Source organism: Lampris incognitus, chromosome 2 (genome assembly GCF_029633865.1).
Source record: "Lampris incognitus isolate fLamInc1 chromosome 2, fLamInc1.hap2, whole genome shotgun sequence".
In the NCBI taxonomy this organism is placed as follows: Eukaryota; Metazoa; Chordata; class Actinopteri; order Lampriformes; family Lampridae; genus Lampris; species Lampris incognitus.
The window spans coordinates 95,024,576-95,039,657 of NC_079212.1; the positions used below are offsets into that span (position 1 = coordinate 95,024,576).

Here is a 15,082-nt window from a genome sequence, read left to right on the forward strand (position 1 = left end):
CGGTGCGGTAGCTGATTAGCTCCCCCTCAGTCTGCCCCAGCACTTTTTAATGAAATCCCTCATATTTCATCTACATGCGGCTCTGGCTTATGACAGTTAATGGCTGATTCTGAAATAATGACAAAACAGTTTGTATAGAAAAGCAGAGCACAGACCTTTTAACGGACTTTGACAGACTTATCTTTTGTAATTTCATCAACACTGATTATTGAAGTAAAATGTACCCCGCTGTGGGTAAATATGAAGCAATCAGCACCAATGGGCAGCCCTTTTTTACGTTGCCGCTGTGCAAGAATAAAGAGCGATTAAGACGGATCACTTGACTGTGGTCAATTGGTTGTCTCATTGTCTCTGGTCTTTAGACCGATGAAGACTAATATATTGACGAAGGCAGTGGAAAGTTAATGACCTTGCCAATTCTTTTCTTTTTTGAGTGTCAGACTAAAGTTTGATCATAATTGGATGAGTGGTTTATGTAACACACTTCAGAAACTATCTGGGCCTCAGTGCGGAGCCCTTTTGAACATAATATCCCCTTTAAATATTTATGAATTAAAAAAGTTTACATAATTATGCAAATAAATGCACATGCATATTATATTCGCCGTTCTGTTCTGATATGCCGAGCGGTGTCAGGTGAATATTTAGAGGATGGTTTGACTGTATTCAGGGATACTGGATGACACAACACATTAGGGTAGTCAGTCTTAGCCCCAAATAAATGTTTTATGCTTTTTTGTTTGTTTTTAGAAGCATTCAGTAATACCAGTTTTTATAATATTGGTCCAGTGACTGTGGAAGTAAGTTGCTGAAGGAAATTACAAGCAAGTTGTTCACAAAAAAAAAAAAAAGATCACGGGGCGTCCGCGTAGCATGGCGGTCTATTCCGTTGCCTACCAACACGGGGCTCACCGGTTCGAATCCTCATGTTACCTCCGGCTTGGTCGGGCCGTCCCTACAGACACAGTTGGCCGTCTGCGGGTGGGAAGCCGGATGTGTCCTGATCGCTGTAATAGCGCCTTCTCTTGTCAGTCGGGGGGCACCTGTTCAGGGGGGACTTGGGGGGAATAACATGATCCTCCCACGTGCTACGTCCCCCCTGGTGAAACGCCTCACTGTCGGGTGAAAAGAAGCGGCTGGCGACTCCACGTGTATCGGAGGAGGCGTGTGGTAGTCTGCAGCCCTCCCCGGATCGGCAGAGGGGGGTGGAGCAGCGACCGGAAGAGTGAGGTAATTGGACAGATGCAATTGGGGAGAAAAGGGAGACACCCCCCCCCCAACCAAAAAAAAAAAAAGATCACATTTGCACTGACTAGCTGGGGTTGATTGACAATCACAATTAGAACAATGAAAAATCCAATAACTCTTGTCAACATGATATAAGGAGGAGATAACCGGTACCAACCGGAGGCGCTCATGTAAATGACTTGGGGATTTCAGTAACTACATTGAATCCTCTTAAGTGCGGAGTCCATAAGAGTGAGTAAAGGTAAGATTTGTGTGAAATGGCCAGGTCATGTACATCACAGTTCTCAGCTCCTCACCCAGGGCTTTTCGTTGTCCTTTCAGCGATAAATGAAATGCTTCTAAACGTCTCTCGTGCAACGCTTCAGCGGTACACCACGAACAAGTCCGGGGCGTTTCAGAACCCTTCACCGCTAGTTGAGATTTGTTCACTTCGCCCATAAGAGAGTGGCGGGCGTGCAAACTGGAAGACCTAACCACCGAGATAAAGGCTCTTCGGATGCGTGGCAATAAGACAGATTAATCGACTGCTCTGCAGCCCCTCTCTTATCTGATTCCAGCGCCGCTCCTCCCTTTCTCTGTTCTTGAAAGGCCAAATTATCTCCCCCACTAGTAAATGGAATGTAATCTATTTCTGAATGGAAAATTAGGAAAAGATTAGACTATTTCTAGTTGCACTCCGGCGAGAGAGATGTGTGAAATCGGCATCGAGTCTTTCCAGATCTTGGCCTGTTGAGTCATTCCTTTATTTTTGTATTAAGACACAAACAAGCAGCCGATGGGGGCTTTTTCTGTTCTGATAACCGGGACTCAACTTCTGGGTCAAAGTGTTATTCTCTTCATGCAGCAGACCCGCGGGATTTGTCAGGTCTGTTACGTCAGATGAGGTTTTTTTTCATGCTTTATAAACCTCAGAAAACATTAGAGATGGATTTTATTATTTAGTTCATTTTTGTCTTGGAGGAAGGGAAAAAAAAGACTTTACTGCAGCAGACCATACAGAAAATGAGTATTCAGAACTCCCAATACAATTTTTCTACAATATTTGTACATTATTAGCTATTGTACACACTATTACGGCTCACCTTTTTTGTCTATTGGAGATGGCCCATATACCATGCATGTGCTTTTTAACTTTAAAAACGATATATTTTGTAATTGTTCAATTTAGACAATATAGTAGAGATGTCCATCCAATATCCGAACCGCTTATCCTGCTCTCAGGGTCGCGGGGATGCTGGAGCCTATCCCGGCAGCCATTGGGCGGCAGGCAGGGAGACACCCTGGACAGGCCGCCAGGCCATCACACAGGGCCAGCATGCACACACACACACACACACACACACACACACACACACACACACACACACATACATCCATACCTAGGGACAATGTAGTGCGGCCGATTCACCTGACCTACATGTCCTTGGACTGTGGGAGGAAACCGGAGCCCCTGGAGGAAACATGCAAACTCCACACAGAGGATGACCCGGGACGACCCTCAAGGTTGGACTACCCCGGGGCTTGAACCCAAGACCTTCTTGCTGTGAGGCGACCGCGCTAACCACTGTGCCGCCCGCAAACAAACATATACAAAAGTAAATAAATAATAGTAATATTTTGGTCAGACACATCTTACCCTGCATGTCCTTAGTCACACTAGTCACTTGAACAGTGTTATTAGTGTAAGTGGGGAGGGCAGCACATTCCCACATGTAGCAGGATGGCTGACGTATCAGCCATCAATGGCGGCACACGTGCCTTCATTCTAGTTTTGCAAGGCAAGCATCAGTTACCCTCAAATATGTCAACCCAGTGAGACCTTACTGCAAGATTCTGTCTTGCTCAGGGCACTTTCCGGAAAGTCAAGACATTTTGGCTTTATTGTTATTCTGGTCTGATGATGCAATATTCTTTGCATATAATTATCTAACGGCATGTTTAAGAAGGTTAAATAGCATGCAGATGTCTACTGGCGTGTATGAGATATCTGATTTCATCAGTAAATTACATATCTTACTGTCACATTGAGATACCGCTCTGTGTTTACTCTTTATCAGGTTGTTTACTATAATACTAGCTCCCCCTCAAGGTCTCACACTACACAGGCCCTTATGCTAAAAGCATTTTGAGGGCTGCAGGTTCAAGAGCACTGCAATGGAGTATGTGAATGAATAAAACTGTCTTCCATGAACAATAGATATGTAGGACACAAAACAGCTGATCTAGATGTGGGCTGGATGTATCCTATACAGAAGAACAATGCATTTCTATATGTTCAGCTAGTAGCACTTTTTTTGTGGTGGATTAATGTGTGGGATGTGAAAATAGTCCAGTCACAACAATAGGAGGATAATGTAAAGAAAGTATACATAACGCCTTCTCTGACAGCTGAATAAATGTGAACTTCATTGGTGAAGTGGCCAATTGTGCAACACAATAGGCATTGTCGTCAATGGTGGGAAATGATTTTTTTTTAACGTATATAAATAACCAAAGGAGCCGAGAATTATGAGTTTGAATAACATGTCATAGCATTCATAAAGGGAAAATGTGAAAGCTGATCGTTTGACATGTTTGTTGAACGAGAAAAGCCAAAAAAAGAAAGAAGTAAATTAAGAGCTGGGAAAGACGTTTTCCTTTCTGCAAGCCAGAGCCCCAAACATGCGCCTCCCCCAGTCTGAGTCTGAGTAAACCACCGCACTCGCTCTGATTAAACACATATTGCAGTTATGGACTCTTAACAGTGTAACGTTACTGCTAATCGGTTTGGTTTCGTAATCGGTTTTTGTGCCTCCTCCCAAAGCCGCGGTCACCACAGCAATGAAAACGTGTGTTTTGGTAGCAGAACGCAGCAGCTCGCCATGCCTGCACACGGCTCGGTTGGCTAAAAGTGAGCAGATCGGAATATGATTGTATAACGCCAATGGGCCATATTGAGGCTCATATTTTTACCACTTCATCCTGTTACCTCAGAGTACACCGAGTATCTGCACGGCTTGAAATAAATCTCTTGTGTGTACCGGTGGGCGACAAGCAGCTTTCCTCTCAACTTGTGATCTTAGTGTATTGCATGTATGCAGGGCTTTCTTTTGCTTCCAGGGTGTGAAATATTAGAGTGGCGCTGGTACAGACGTATCAGTTTGGCTAACGCGGTGACTGATGGCTTTACTTACGCTCGCTGATGCGATCATTAGGAAGAAACAACTCAAACCCATGCCAGCCTTTCTGCGGGATCCAGGACTCACCAATCGGCGAGCTCCCAGGTGGTGGTTTTTTCTTGCTGAGGGAACACGATTCATCCCAATTTCAGTCAATGAACAAATGTAAGCTGTTTCCGGGTGGGGGGTGGGGTGGGGGGGGTCATGCCTCTGGTAAGCTCCTGACAGATTTGTTGGAAAAATAAATGCAATAAATTCCTCCTTTGGCACACGTGTGTGTGTGTGTGTGTGTGTGTGTGTGTGTGTGTGTGTGTGTGTGTGTGTGTGTGTGTGTGTGTGTGTGTGGGTGTGTGTGTGTGTGTGTGTGTGTGTGTGTGTGTGTGTGTGTGTGTGTGTGTGTACATGTGCTTTCTGTTCCCGGGATGCTAAGGAGCCGCCACTTCCTGTGTGCGGTTTTAATGTGTTTATACATAGCAGCCACCCTTGATCCGGGGCGTTGTCATGGGGAGGAATTCTCACATCTCTGCCGTGAACCGCTTGCAGAATTGCCCTATATCTGCAGGGAATGGGATCCCGAATATTGTGCTAGCCCACAGAAGTTAAAATCCACACATGCCCCCTTGTTCCTCTGATCCTGTAGCCTTTTGTTGTTTCATTTGCCCATTGTACTCGGGAGGAGATCAAGGGGACCCCTGTCAGTCGTGGATTATTCTTCTGTAGGAGTGCCACTGTAGGGGAGAGAGGATTAAAAGAGCAGACAGTGAATAAGGATTCCAGAGGAAGTAACTTTGCAGCACCCCTCCGTACATTAAATGTCAGGGTAAAACACTTTTTTTCCTCTCCTTTTCTGTTGAGGGAGCACTTGGGGACCCAGCTGGTGCCGATACCGGGTAATATTGTCCCGGCGTTTCCGGTTTTGTGCGTATAATATTAAGCGCGGTCAGACCGAGGTCATCTCTGTGGCGCAAACAGCACCTTGTGTAACCTCACGTCCTGTATCTCGTCTTTCTGCAGGGAGCCACGGACCTCGAGGCTGGGCCGCCTCCTACCCAGAATGTGGGGAGACAAATCAATCACCTGTGGACATTGTGGATGAGGATGCTCAGGTTTCTCAGGAGTACCAGGAACTCACACTCGATAAGTTCGACACGGAGTCCTCCAACCAGACAACCATGAAAAACACTGGGAAGACAGGTCTGCATCTCTGCACACGCACGGACTGTGGCTATCACACCAGTCTCACCAGCAACACCAGCTAACTTATTTAGCCACACCTCATGTCTGTCGTTTTCACTGACAGCTGTTTTTTAGCAATGACAACTTTAAAGGCCTTCTTACACAAGGTCCAAATTTTTTCCATTACCCCCCCCCCTTTTAAATCCACCATTATGGTCCAACAACCCTCAATAATCTCTGATAGTTTATGTAACTGTAATGTAAAAATACTGAGACAATCTCAAAGATGTGCAGAAAATCAAAAACCTTCTGAAAACATTTAAGATGGTGGAGTCTTCTGAAGTCGGTGTGTAAACTTAATGGACAATACATAAGGCTGCGATTATTTTGTAATGTGCAGAATTTTGGACTTGGTGAGTATGCTGTGAGAGTATGCCTTGAATGTATATGATGAAATATCAATCACTGAATATAAAAAAGTGATTTTTTTTCTTAATTTGTATGATTTCTCGTTTCCTCCATATTCTTCATTGCTATAAAAGAGTTGTAATTAATCTGTCATTACAGTCATGTTGGAAAATGGTAATAATGGAGGAGCATTTTCAGTTACGGTCTCTCTACTTCCCTGTCTCACTGCTTACTACCTTTCCTGTGCAATAAGTTTTTTTTTGTTTTTATGATGGTCGTCACACTAATATTGCATATAAATCCCTAGACCGTCATGTTAAAGTCCGAAACATAAGCTGATCTCCCCTGGTTTTTAGACTCGGTCTCAAGGGAGACTCTGTCCCCGTTTGTCTTTGATCCTAATGAGCCTTATTGGCTTCTGGTGACAGCCGAGACCGCTTGGACGGGAGAGCCGAGGATTTCTGCTGCCTTTTTTACCAGGATGGGAAGGCAAGGCTGTCATGTTGGGATTTGAAATTGCTAGGTGCTCAGAAATTCATCAGAATGGCAAAAATTCTTGCAAAAAATTCTGACATTGCTGAAGAAGTCACTGTAATGCCTCCTCCGATGGGACTTAATTTCATGTATGTATTTGTTTTTACTCTTACTTTTCTTATTCTTCCAGTTCAGATGTTTTATGAAGATCGTCGTGGTTGAAGAAGTTCATGTGAAATGAAATGCAGATGCCAAATACAGTGAGGATGATTAAGGAAGTCCTTGGTTGTTGAGTCTAGATCACGTCAGGAATTACATACCGTGCAGAAGCCGATATTGTAATTAAGTGCCGAGGGAATGGATCTGGAAAGTTCATTGTAATTGATTCCACAACTCTCCCTGGCGTCCTGGCCTGCTTGGAGATCAAGCTCATTGGCCACCATCCAGTCGGGGTTCCTCAACCTCAACGTTTCCCAGGCAAATTTCAAACAGCCGTCAACCAAATTCATGAGGCATCGGGAGACACTGGAGACATTTGCATTGATCAAGGATTTACTTTCACACAGGCTCCCTTTCTTTCACAGGCTGTGATTCAAGGTCTTTTTGGCTTAGTGTCTAATTCCTGCACTGCTGTTGCGGGTTCAAACACACCGAGGGCAGCATTTCTAATGAAACTCCCAGGGCCGGCCAGCCTCCCCGACTTTCCTCCCCTTGCACACAGGATTACAGTTCTCCACCGACTAGTCCAGGAGCGGTGCTTTATTAGCAGCCTCTGTAACTATGTTTGTGTGTGCACGTGCATGCAGATGACTTGCGTGGCGTGTACGTGACGGAGCGGTCTGCCTTGTGCCTCCTCCTCGTCACCTTTGCCTGCTGCTGTGTTCAGAATGTCTCCCGGCACTCCCAGCCTTCTCCTGTCCACCGAGGGTCCTCGTCTCAAGCGGCCTCGCGCTGCGTTGGTACAGCATGCGGCTTCTTTCTCGCCTCATGACGGGGCCTCAACCCGTCCCCTTCACACGCGCCCCCTCTATCACACTGCTCCCACCAGATCCGCTCTTTTCTGCCTCACCCTCTTCTTTCCCTGGATTTCCGTGGACCCGTTTTCTTTACACTGCTCACTGTTAGTTTTTTTTTTTTTTTGGTGGTGGTGGTGGGGGGGGGTTCCTCCTTTTTCTCCTCAATTGTACTTGGCCAATCACTCCACTCTTCTGAGCCGTCCCAGTCGCTGCTCCACCCCCTCTGCCGATCCGGGGAGGGCTGCAGACTACCACATGCCTCCTCTGATACATGTGGAGTCGCCAGCCGCTTCTTTTCACCTGACAGTGAGGAGTTTCACCAGGGGGACGTAGCATGTGGGATGATCACGCTATTCCCCCCTCCCCCCTAAACAGGTGCCCTGACCAACCAGAGGAGGCGCTAGTGCAGCGGCCAGGACACATACCCACATCCAGCTTCCCACCCAGTGACACGGCCAATTGTGTCTGTAGGGACGCCCGACCAAGCCGGAGGCAACATGGGGATTCGAATCGGCGATCCCCGTGTTGGTAGGCAACAGAATGGACCGCCACACCACCCGGATGCCCCCTTTCCTTCCCGTTTTCTTTACACTGCTCACTGTTTTTTGCCGACCATCGCTCATCCCTCTGTGTGTCTGCGTCCCCGTCCTGATTTCGCTCCCCGTCTCTGGACACAGCTCGCTCAGCACGCCACCTGTGTACACGCACTTTATCATCCTGGTGTTGTCGGTATCATGGTTGAAATTGGGCTGTTCCTATCTGGAGAGGCTGACTCAGTGTCAGCTGGAGCAGGGGAGGCTCAGCTACCGGGGCGCCGGGTCCACTCTGCTCAGCGATCTCAGCTGTGCAGACGATAAAGATTCACGGGCAGACTGACTTATAACCTGCGGATGTCGACCCTGACGAGAAGGAATTTCAGATGGAAACCGGAGTATACGGCGGAGCCAGCCGCCGATGTGCTTTCTGCTCCGCTCGAACTTGCATGGCGCCCAAAATTACATTTACAGACTTGAGTCTCTTCGGCAGCAGACGGGCTTGACTTTTAAACCAAACGAAAAGCCGTGCTCTTTTTTTTCGTATGAGATAGAATATGCCGGTCTCCTTCAGTGTTGTTAGTAAAACGCACCCCTGGGTGTTGCGAGCCATTTCGGATATCGCTTTGACACGTGTTCAAAAGTACTACCTGAAAACGCATTTTGCTCAAGTTGCAAAGGTAAATCTAAGTTTCCCGTCTTCTCACTCCGGTTTCTCGCCTTGGAAGTTTATTAAAGTCGTTTTACTGGTGCAGTTCTCTTCTGTCGATGAAATTTTCAACCTATTTATTGTATTTTGTAAGATTCAAATGAATATTTATGCCACCAAGGACCTTTTTATGTTAAATAGAGAAACCAAAAAAACAAAACAAGAATGCGACTCCATTTGAATTCTCATCTTCTAAGAAGCGACTACAACAAAGAGACAATTAAGTGAAAAATCTCCACTGTGTACCCTTGGATCCAAACAACAGTCAAAATAATACAACGGGGCTCTGGAGGAATACACAGAAGAAGCTGATTTCTTTTGTAACTCGGTTCTCAAAGGCTGCAACTCCGCAGATGAGTCGATGAACGCCAAGCTTACCAGCAAAACTGGCTATTGACATTCCGAAAATATCCCAAATACACACCCCAGATGTCAAGTTAGGTCATTTCATCCATCCATCCATCCATCCATCCATCCATCCATCCATCCATCCATCCATCCATCCATCCATCCATCCATCCATCCATCCATCCATCCATCCATCCATCCATCCGTTATCTGAACCGCTTATCCTGCTCTCAGGGTGGCAGGGATGCTGGAGCCTATACCAGCAGTCATTGGGCGGCGGGGGGGAGACACCTTGGACAGGCCACCAGGCTATCACAGGGCCCACACACACACACACACACACACACACACACACACACACACACACACACACACACACATACATTCCTACCTAGGGGCAGTTTAGTACGGCCGATTCACCCGACCTACATGTCTTTGGACTGTGGGAGGAAACCGGAGCCCCGGAGGAAACCCACACAGACACAGGGAGAACATACAAACTCCACACAGGGGACGACTCGGGAAGAACTCCCAAGGTTTGACAACTCCGGGGCTCGAACCCAGGACCTTCTTGCTGCGAGACAACCGCGCAAACCACTGCACCACCGTGCCGCCTACACACTAAGATAAACAAGTACCATTGTGTACCTAAGTGGGTACAAATGCTTGTCGCTGGGGCAGTACCGTTCTGAAGTACAAGAATGTACCCATGTAAGCAGGTACTTTTTTGCACCCTAATCATTTGTACCCATTAAGGAACAGTTACGTAGCGGTCATCAGTCATCACATTCATCAGTTTAATCACAAATGTAGGGGAGAAACAAGGGAAAAAATACACTCATCATTTTATTTCTGACTGATAGTAATGGATTGTACCCAAGTTGTGGGGCAAATGGTACAACATTGTACTTCATTGTCTTTTAAGTACCTTTGTTACCTTTCAGCTGATGGAAAGATACATATCTGATCCTTCAAAGTACAACATTGGACCTCTGTTGCTGAAATGTACCTTTGAGCACAGAAGTGTACCTCTTCTGTACCTCAATTTCTGAGAGTGCAGTCATTTCAACTCATCGTTTATTGTAGTTTCATGCTATCCAGGTTAGTGCTAGCCGGGAGCAGATCTCTAACCACCAATTCTGACGATGAGAATCACAAAGACTACTGAGAACAGCAGCGCTATAGTGTATTTCAGTGTTTGCATGGACTGAGGATGTCAGCAGACCTTGCCGCACATGAAGATGATGTGCGGCCATAGTCCTTCACTCAACACAATGGCATTAGATGACCCAAAAGATAAATAACAGCAGCAAACAAAATCCATTCCTCCCAGTCAGCTGCCTAACCCGCGATGTGCGTTTCTCTCTGTACTAGGAAGACGTGGAAATTCACATCTCGTATAATTGCTGGTTGACGTGAAGCCGGACACGATTGGGAAAGTTTATCTGCTCGCGTTCTCAAACAGGAGGTCACCCTTTAGCAGCAGAAAATCGGCTCTGAGTCGCTGACCTTTTGCATAGCATTTCTAAAAAGTAAAAAAAAATAAACATGATAAGCCTCCTCTACTTCGTGGCGTTCACATTCCTGAAGAAGAGTGCTTGCACAAAACATCATCCTACTTAATGTCACGGGAGCTTCAGTGTCCGGACTTTATTTTTCGATGTCCGAGTGTATTTCTGGCTAATATTTATCATTTTGAATGTGTGTGCTTTCATATTTCTTCACTTCATTCCCCAGCCCCTGCCTTTATCTAAATGCTCTTCTTCCATCCTTGTTTGCCAGTTGCTGTTTTGCTGAAGGATGACTACTTCGTGCGAGGAGGTGGGCTGCCTGGCCGTTTCAAAGCCGAGAAGATGGAGTTCCACTGGGGCCAGAGTAACGGCTCAGCGGGCTCGGAGCACAGCATCGGCGGCAGAAGGTTCCCCGTGGAGGTAAACACACCCTGTACCCGTATACTCCATTACAAGTTTGCGAGAAGTCAGCTCTTGGGTGGAGAATGAAGGATCGGGCGTGGGGCAGCATTTTCTTTTTGAGGGGAAATGTGTTATGGGAGAAGGTTGGAGGACTTCCCGAGAACCCTGGGAAAGAGGGCTATGAAAACACGTTGTTTAAAATGAAAGCAAATAGATACCACCAGAGACACATAGGGTATCACATTCTTCTTAAAAAAAAAACGCTTTAAGATCTAGAATAAAACAGTGCATAAATTTAAATCTTGATCTGATCAAAACTTCCCTTTGGGGGGGCAGTCGAGTAGTGTAGCGGTCTATTCCGTTGCCTAACAACACGGGGATCGCCGGTTCGAATCCCCATGTACCTCCGCCTAAGTCAGGCATCCGTACAGACACAATCGGCCGTGTCTGCGGGTGGGAAGCCAGATGTGGGTATGTGTCCTGGTCGCTGCACTAGTGCCTCCTCTGGTTGTGCGGGGCACCTGTTCAGGGGGGAGGGGGAACTGGGGGGAATAGCGTGATCCGCCTACGTGCTATGTCCCCCTGGTGAAACTCCTCACTGTCAGGTGAAAAGAAGCGGCTGGCGACGCCACATGTATCTGAGGAGACGTGGTAGTCTGCAGCCCTCCCCGGCTCGGCAGTGAGGGTGGAGCAGTGACCGAGACGGCTCGGAGGAGTGGAGTAATTGGCCGGATACAAGTGGGGAGAAAATAGGGGTGGGGGAGGGGGGACTTCCCTTTGGAATACCTGTGTTTCACTTCCATTATTTCCCTCCTGTTGAGCTGTGCTACTCCGGAGGATATGTGATGACCGCCATCTCTCTGAAAAACTGGTTCAGTTTTTGGAGAAGCACTTTTTTTTTTTTTTTTTGGATGCGAGATCCTACAATCTTTTGATCAACATACCTCGCCAGTCTGAACACCTCTGAAATGGAGGTCATTTGAACCAATAAAGATGTGAGAATGAGTCAGATGCATCGGGGATGGGTGCCTTCCTGTGGTCATTTTCTCAAAAACTAACGTAGTAGTTCTCCGTGAATAAGGTTAATTGTCTTTGTGGGCAGGTTTTCACTTAGCTACAGGGACACGTCTCGTATTTTGTGTTTAAGAGACTCTCCAGGGAGAGAGATGGGGGAGTGGATGTGAGGGAAAGAAGTGTGTATGTGGAGCAACAGGGTTGCCTTTCCCCTGAACTTACATTTCAAAGTGTCAGTGTGTTTAAACAGAATATGTTGAATACATCATGTTTCAGTTCTGAAATCATCATAATTATCAGCTGAACATTAGGAGGAGAGGGTCATCCGGGTAGCGTAGCGGTCTATTCTGTCACCTACTAAAAAAAGGGAACGCCGGTTTGATTCCCCGTGTTACCTCCGGCTTGGTCGGACATCCCTACAGACACAATCGGCCGTGTCTGCGGGTGGGAAGCCGGATGTGGGTATGTCCTGGTCGCTGCATTAGTGCCTCCTCTGGTCGGTCGGGGCACCTGTTCGGGGGTGGAGGGGGAACTGGGGGGGGGGAATAGCGTGATCCTCCCACGCACTAGAACAAACAGTAGAGCGCGACAGCACTGACGGGGTTTCATTTTACCCGCAATCAGTCCAAAATGGAGTTTAATGTAACACTTGTTAACACGACGCTGAAATAAAACAAAAATAAACAACAGTTGGGGGGTCCGGGTGGCATGGCGGTCTACTCCGTTGCCTACCAACACGGGGATCGCCGGTTCGAATCCCCGTGTTACCTCCGGCTTGGTCGGACGTCCCTACAGACACAATGGGCCGTGTCTGCGTGTGGGAAGCCGGATGTGGTGGGTATGTGTCCTGGTTGCCGCATTAGCGCCTCCTCTGGTTGGTCAGGGCGCTTGTTCGGGACTGGGGGGCACTGGGGGGGAATAGCGTGATCCTCCCACGCACCTATGTCCCCCTGGCGAAACTCCTCGCTGTCAGATGAAAGGAAGTAGTCTGCAGCCCTCAGCGGATCGGCAGACAGGGTGGAGCAGCAACCGGGACGGCACGGAAGAGTGGGGTAATTGGCTGGGTGGGTATGATTACAGAGAAAAAGGGGGGAAAAGGAAAAGAGCAACAGCCAGGGGTGTAAAAGCCACTTACTGAAACAAAGCTCAGCACTTTGTGGCTTCCAAATACGTCAACATTTTTGACAAATTTTTTCAAAGATTTGTCACATTTTCCTACAGCATGCCGCTCTCCTCTCTTATTTCAGATGAATGTGCAGTTGCCCCACATGACACGGCGTTTTATCCAGTGTCCAATGCTGCGCCGCACCTTCGTGTCCCGTCTTTAAACATGCATTTAAGTCTCCAGTGTGTCCGTTTCTGTTCGGGCCTCCCTGCAGACGCGGCGGTCGGTCCTGAATGGCCGTGTAATTAGATTTTTTTTTCTTGCTCCACATCATCTTGCGTTCAACCAACTGTGAAAGGGCAATAGATTATATACAGCCATTAGAGATGAAGTGTGCTTTGCATGTGGCTATTTTGGAAGGGCTGGGCCTTTGTGTAGGGCTACGAAACCCACTGGATAAACCGTTTGTGTTGCTGGCGGAGGGTGCGCTCCAGACAGCGGCCATGTGTGAGGTGTATCTTACTGGCCTTGTTATGAGCCGGCTTCATAAGTCCACATTTTATGTCGTGATACATGATATTGCTCCCAAAGGGAAATGTCGGAGGTCAATGTATTTCAGCGTCGTGTGGTTACCCGTGTTTCCAGATGGAACATGAAATTAATAACATCCGAGAGAACCCATCGCACGACACCCCGCGCTGACCTTGTTCAAAGGTGTGTTCTGCTGGGAGCCTCGGTGTAATATATCTCCTGTAAGTGGGAGACTTGTTAACACCACGCTGAAATAAAACAAGAACAAACAATAGTCGGGGGGGTCCGGGTGGCGTGGCGGTCTATTCCATTGCCTACCAACACGGGGAATGCCGGTTCGAGTCCCTGCATTACCTCCGGCTTGGTCGGGCGTCCCTACAGACACAATTGTCTGTGGGTGGGAAGCCGGATGTGTGTGTGTGTGTCCTGGTCACTGCACTAGTGCCTCCTCTGGTCGGTCGGGGCGCCTGTTTCGGGGGGGTGGCATGATCCTCCCACGTACTACAACAAACAGTAGAGAGCGACAGCGCCGATGGGGTTTCATTTTACCCAAAATAAATCCAGAATGTAATTTAATGTAGCACCAGAAGGGGCATCCGGGGTGGCGTGGCGGTCTATTTCATTGCCTACCAACACGGCGATCGCCGGTTCGAATCCCCGTGTTACCTTCGGCTCGGTTTGCCGTGTCTGCGGGTGGGAAGCCGGATGTGGGTGTGTGGCCTGGTCGCTGCACTAGCGCCTCCTCTGGTCGGTTGGGGCGCCTGTTCGGGAGGTGGGAGGAGGGGGGGATAGCGTGATCCTCCCACGCGCTACGTCCCCCCCTCCTCACTGTCAGGTGAAAAGAAGCGACTGGTGACTCCACATGTATCGGAGGAGGCATGTGGTAGTCTGCAGCCCTCCCCGGCTCGGCAGAGGGGGTGGAGCAGCGACCGGGACGGCTCGGAAGAGTGGGGTAATTGGTCAACTACAGTTGGGAGAAAACAAAGGGGAGGAAAAAAATGCCCCCCCCCAAAAAAACAAAAAAACAATGGTTTTGCACTTGACGCACACACCGGTGTGTGTGGGGTTCGGTACACTGTGTGTGTGTGTGTGTGTGTGTGTGTGTGTGTGTGTGTGTTGGCAGTACGTAGGCCTGCCGTTCTTCATACGTTAGCATGCACAGGAGCAGTATTGAGTGACCGGCGTTGGCATTTGGTCGGAAAGGAAGCCCGGTGTATTTTCAGACCTCGTTTGAGGCGTCTCGTTGAAGTGACAAATGGAGGGGGAGCTGACGGATGGGCGACCCGTTTCCTGTACCCGCCCCCCCCCTGTTTAGCATGCACAAACAGGCCCGGTAGGGTCAGCTCGACTCTTGCCGGGGGAATGAGATGCTGCAAGTGAGACCGGGGGGGGGGGGGACGGTCCCCTGACCTAGGAGATCGGCTCACAAAAAAAGAAAAAAGGAAGTGG

General features: G+C 48.0%; 1 protein-coding gene across 2 annotated transcripts in view; it reads left to right on the plus strand.

Annotated features, from left to right (window-relative positions):
• Window positions 1–15,082, plus strand: part of LOC130107012 (receptor-type tyrosine-protein phosphatase gamma-like) — a 162,102-nt gene that overhangs the window by 99,280 nt on the left and 47,740 nt on the right. For both annotated transcript variants that reach the window (XM_056273397.1, XM_056273398.1), the window contains exons 3-4: window positions 5,421–5,600; window positions 10,853–11,001. In XM_056273397.1, coding sequence (XP_056129372.1) covers window positions 5,421–5,600; window positions 10,853–11,001 — 329 coding nt within the window. The remainder of the gene's footprint in view (window positions 1–5,420; window positions 5,601–10,852; window positions 11,002–15,082) is intronic.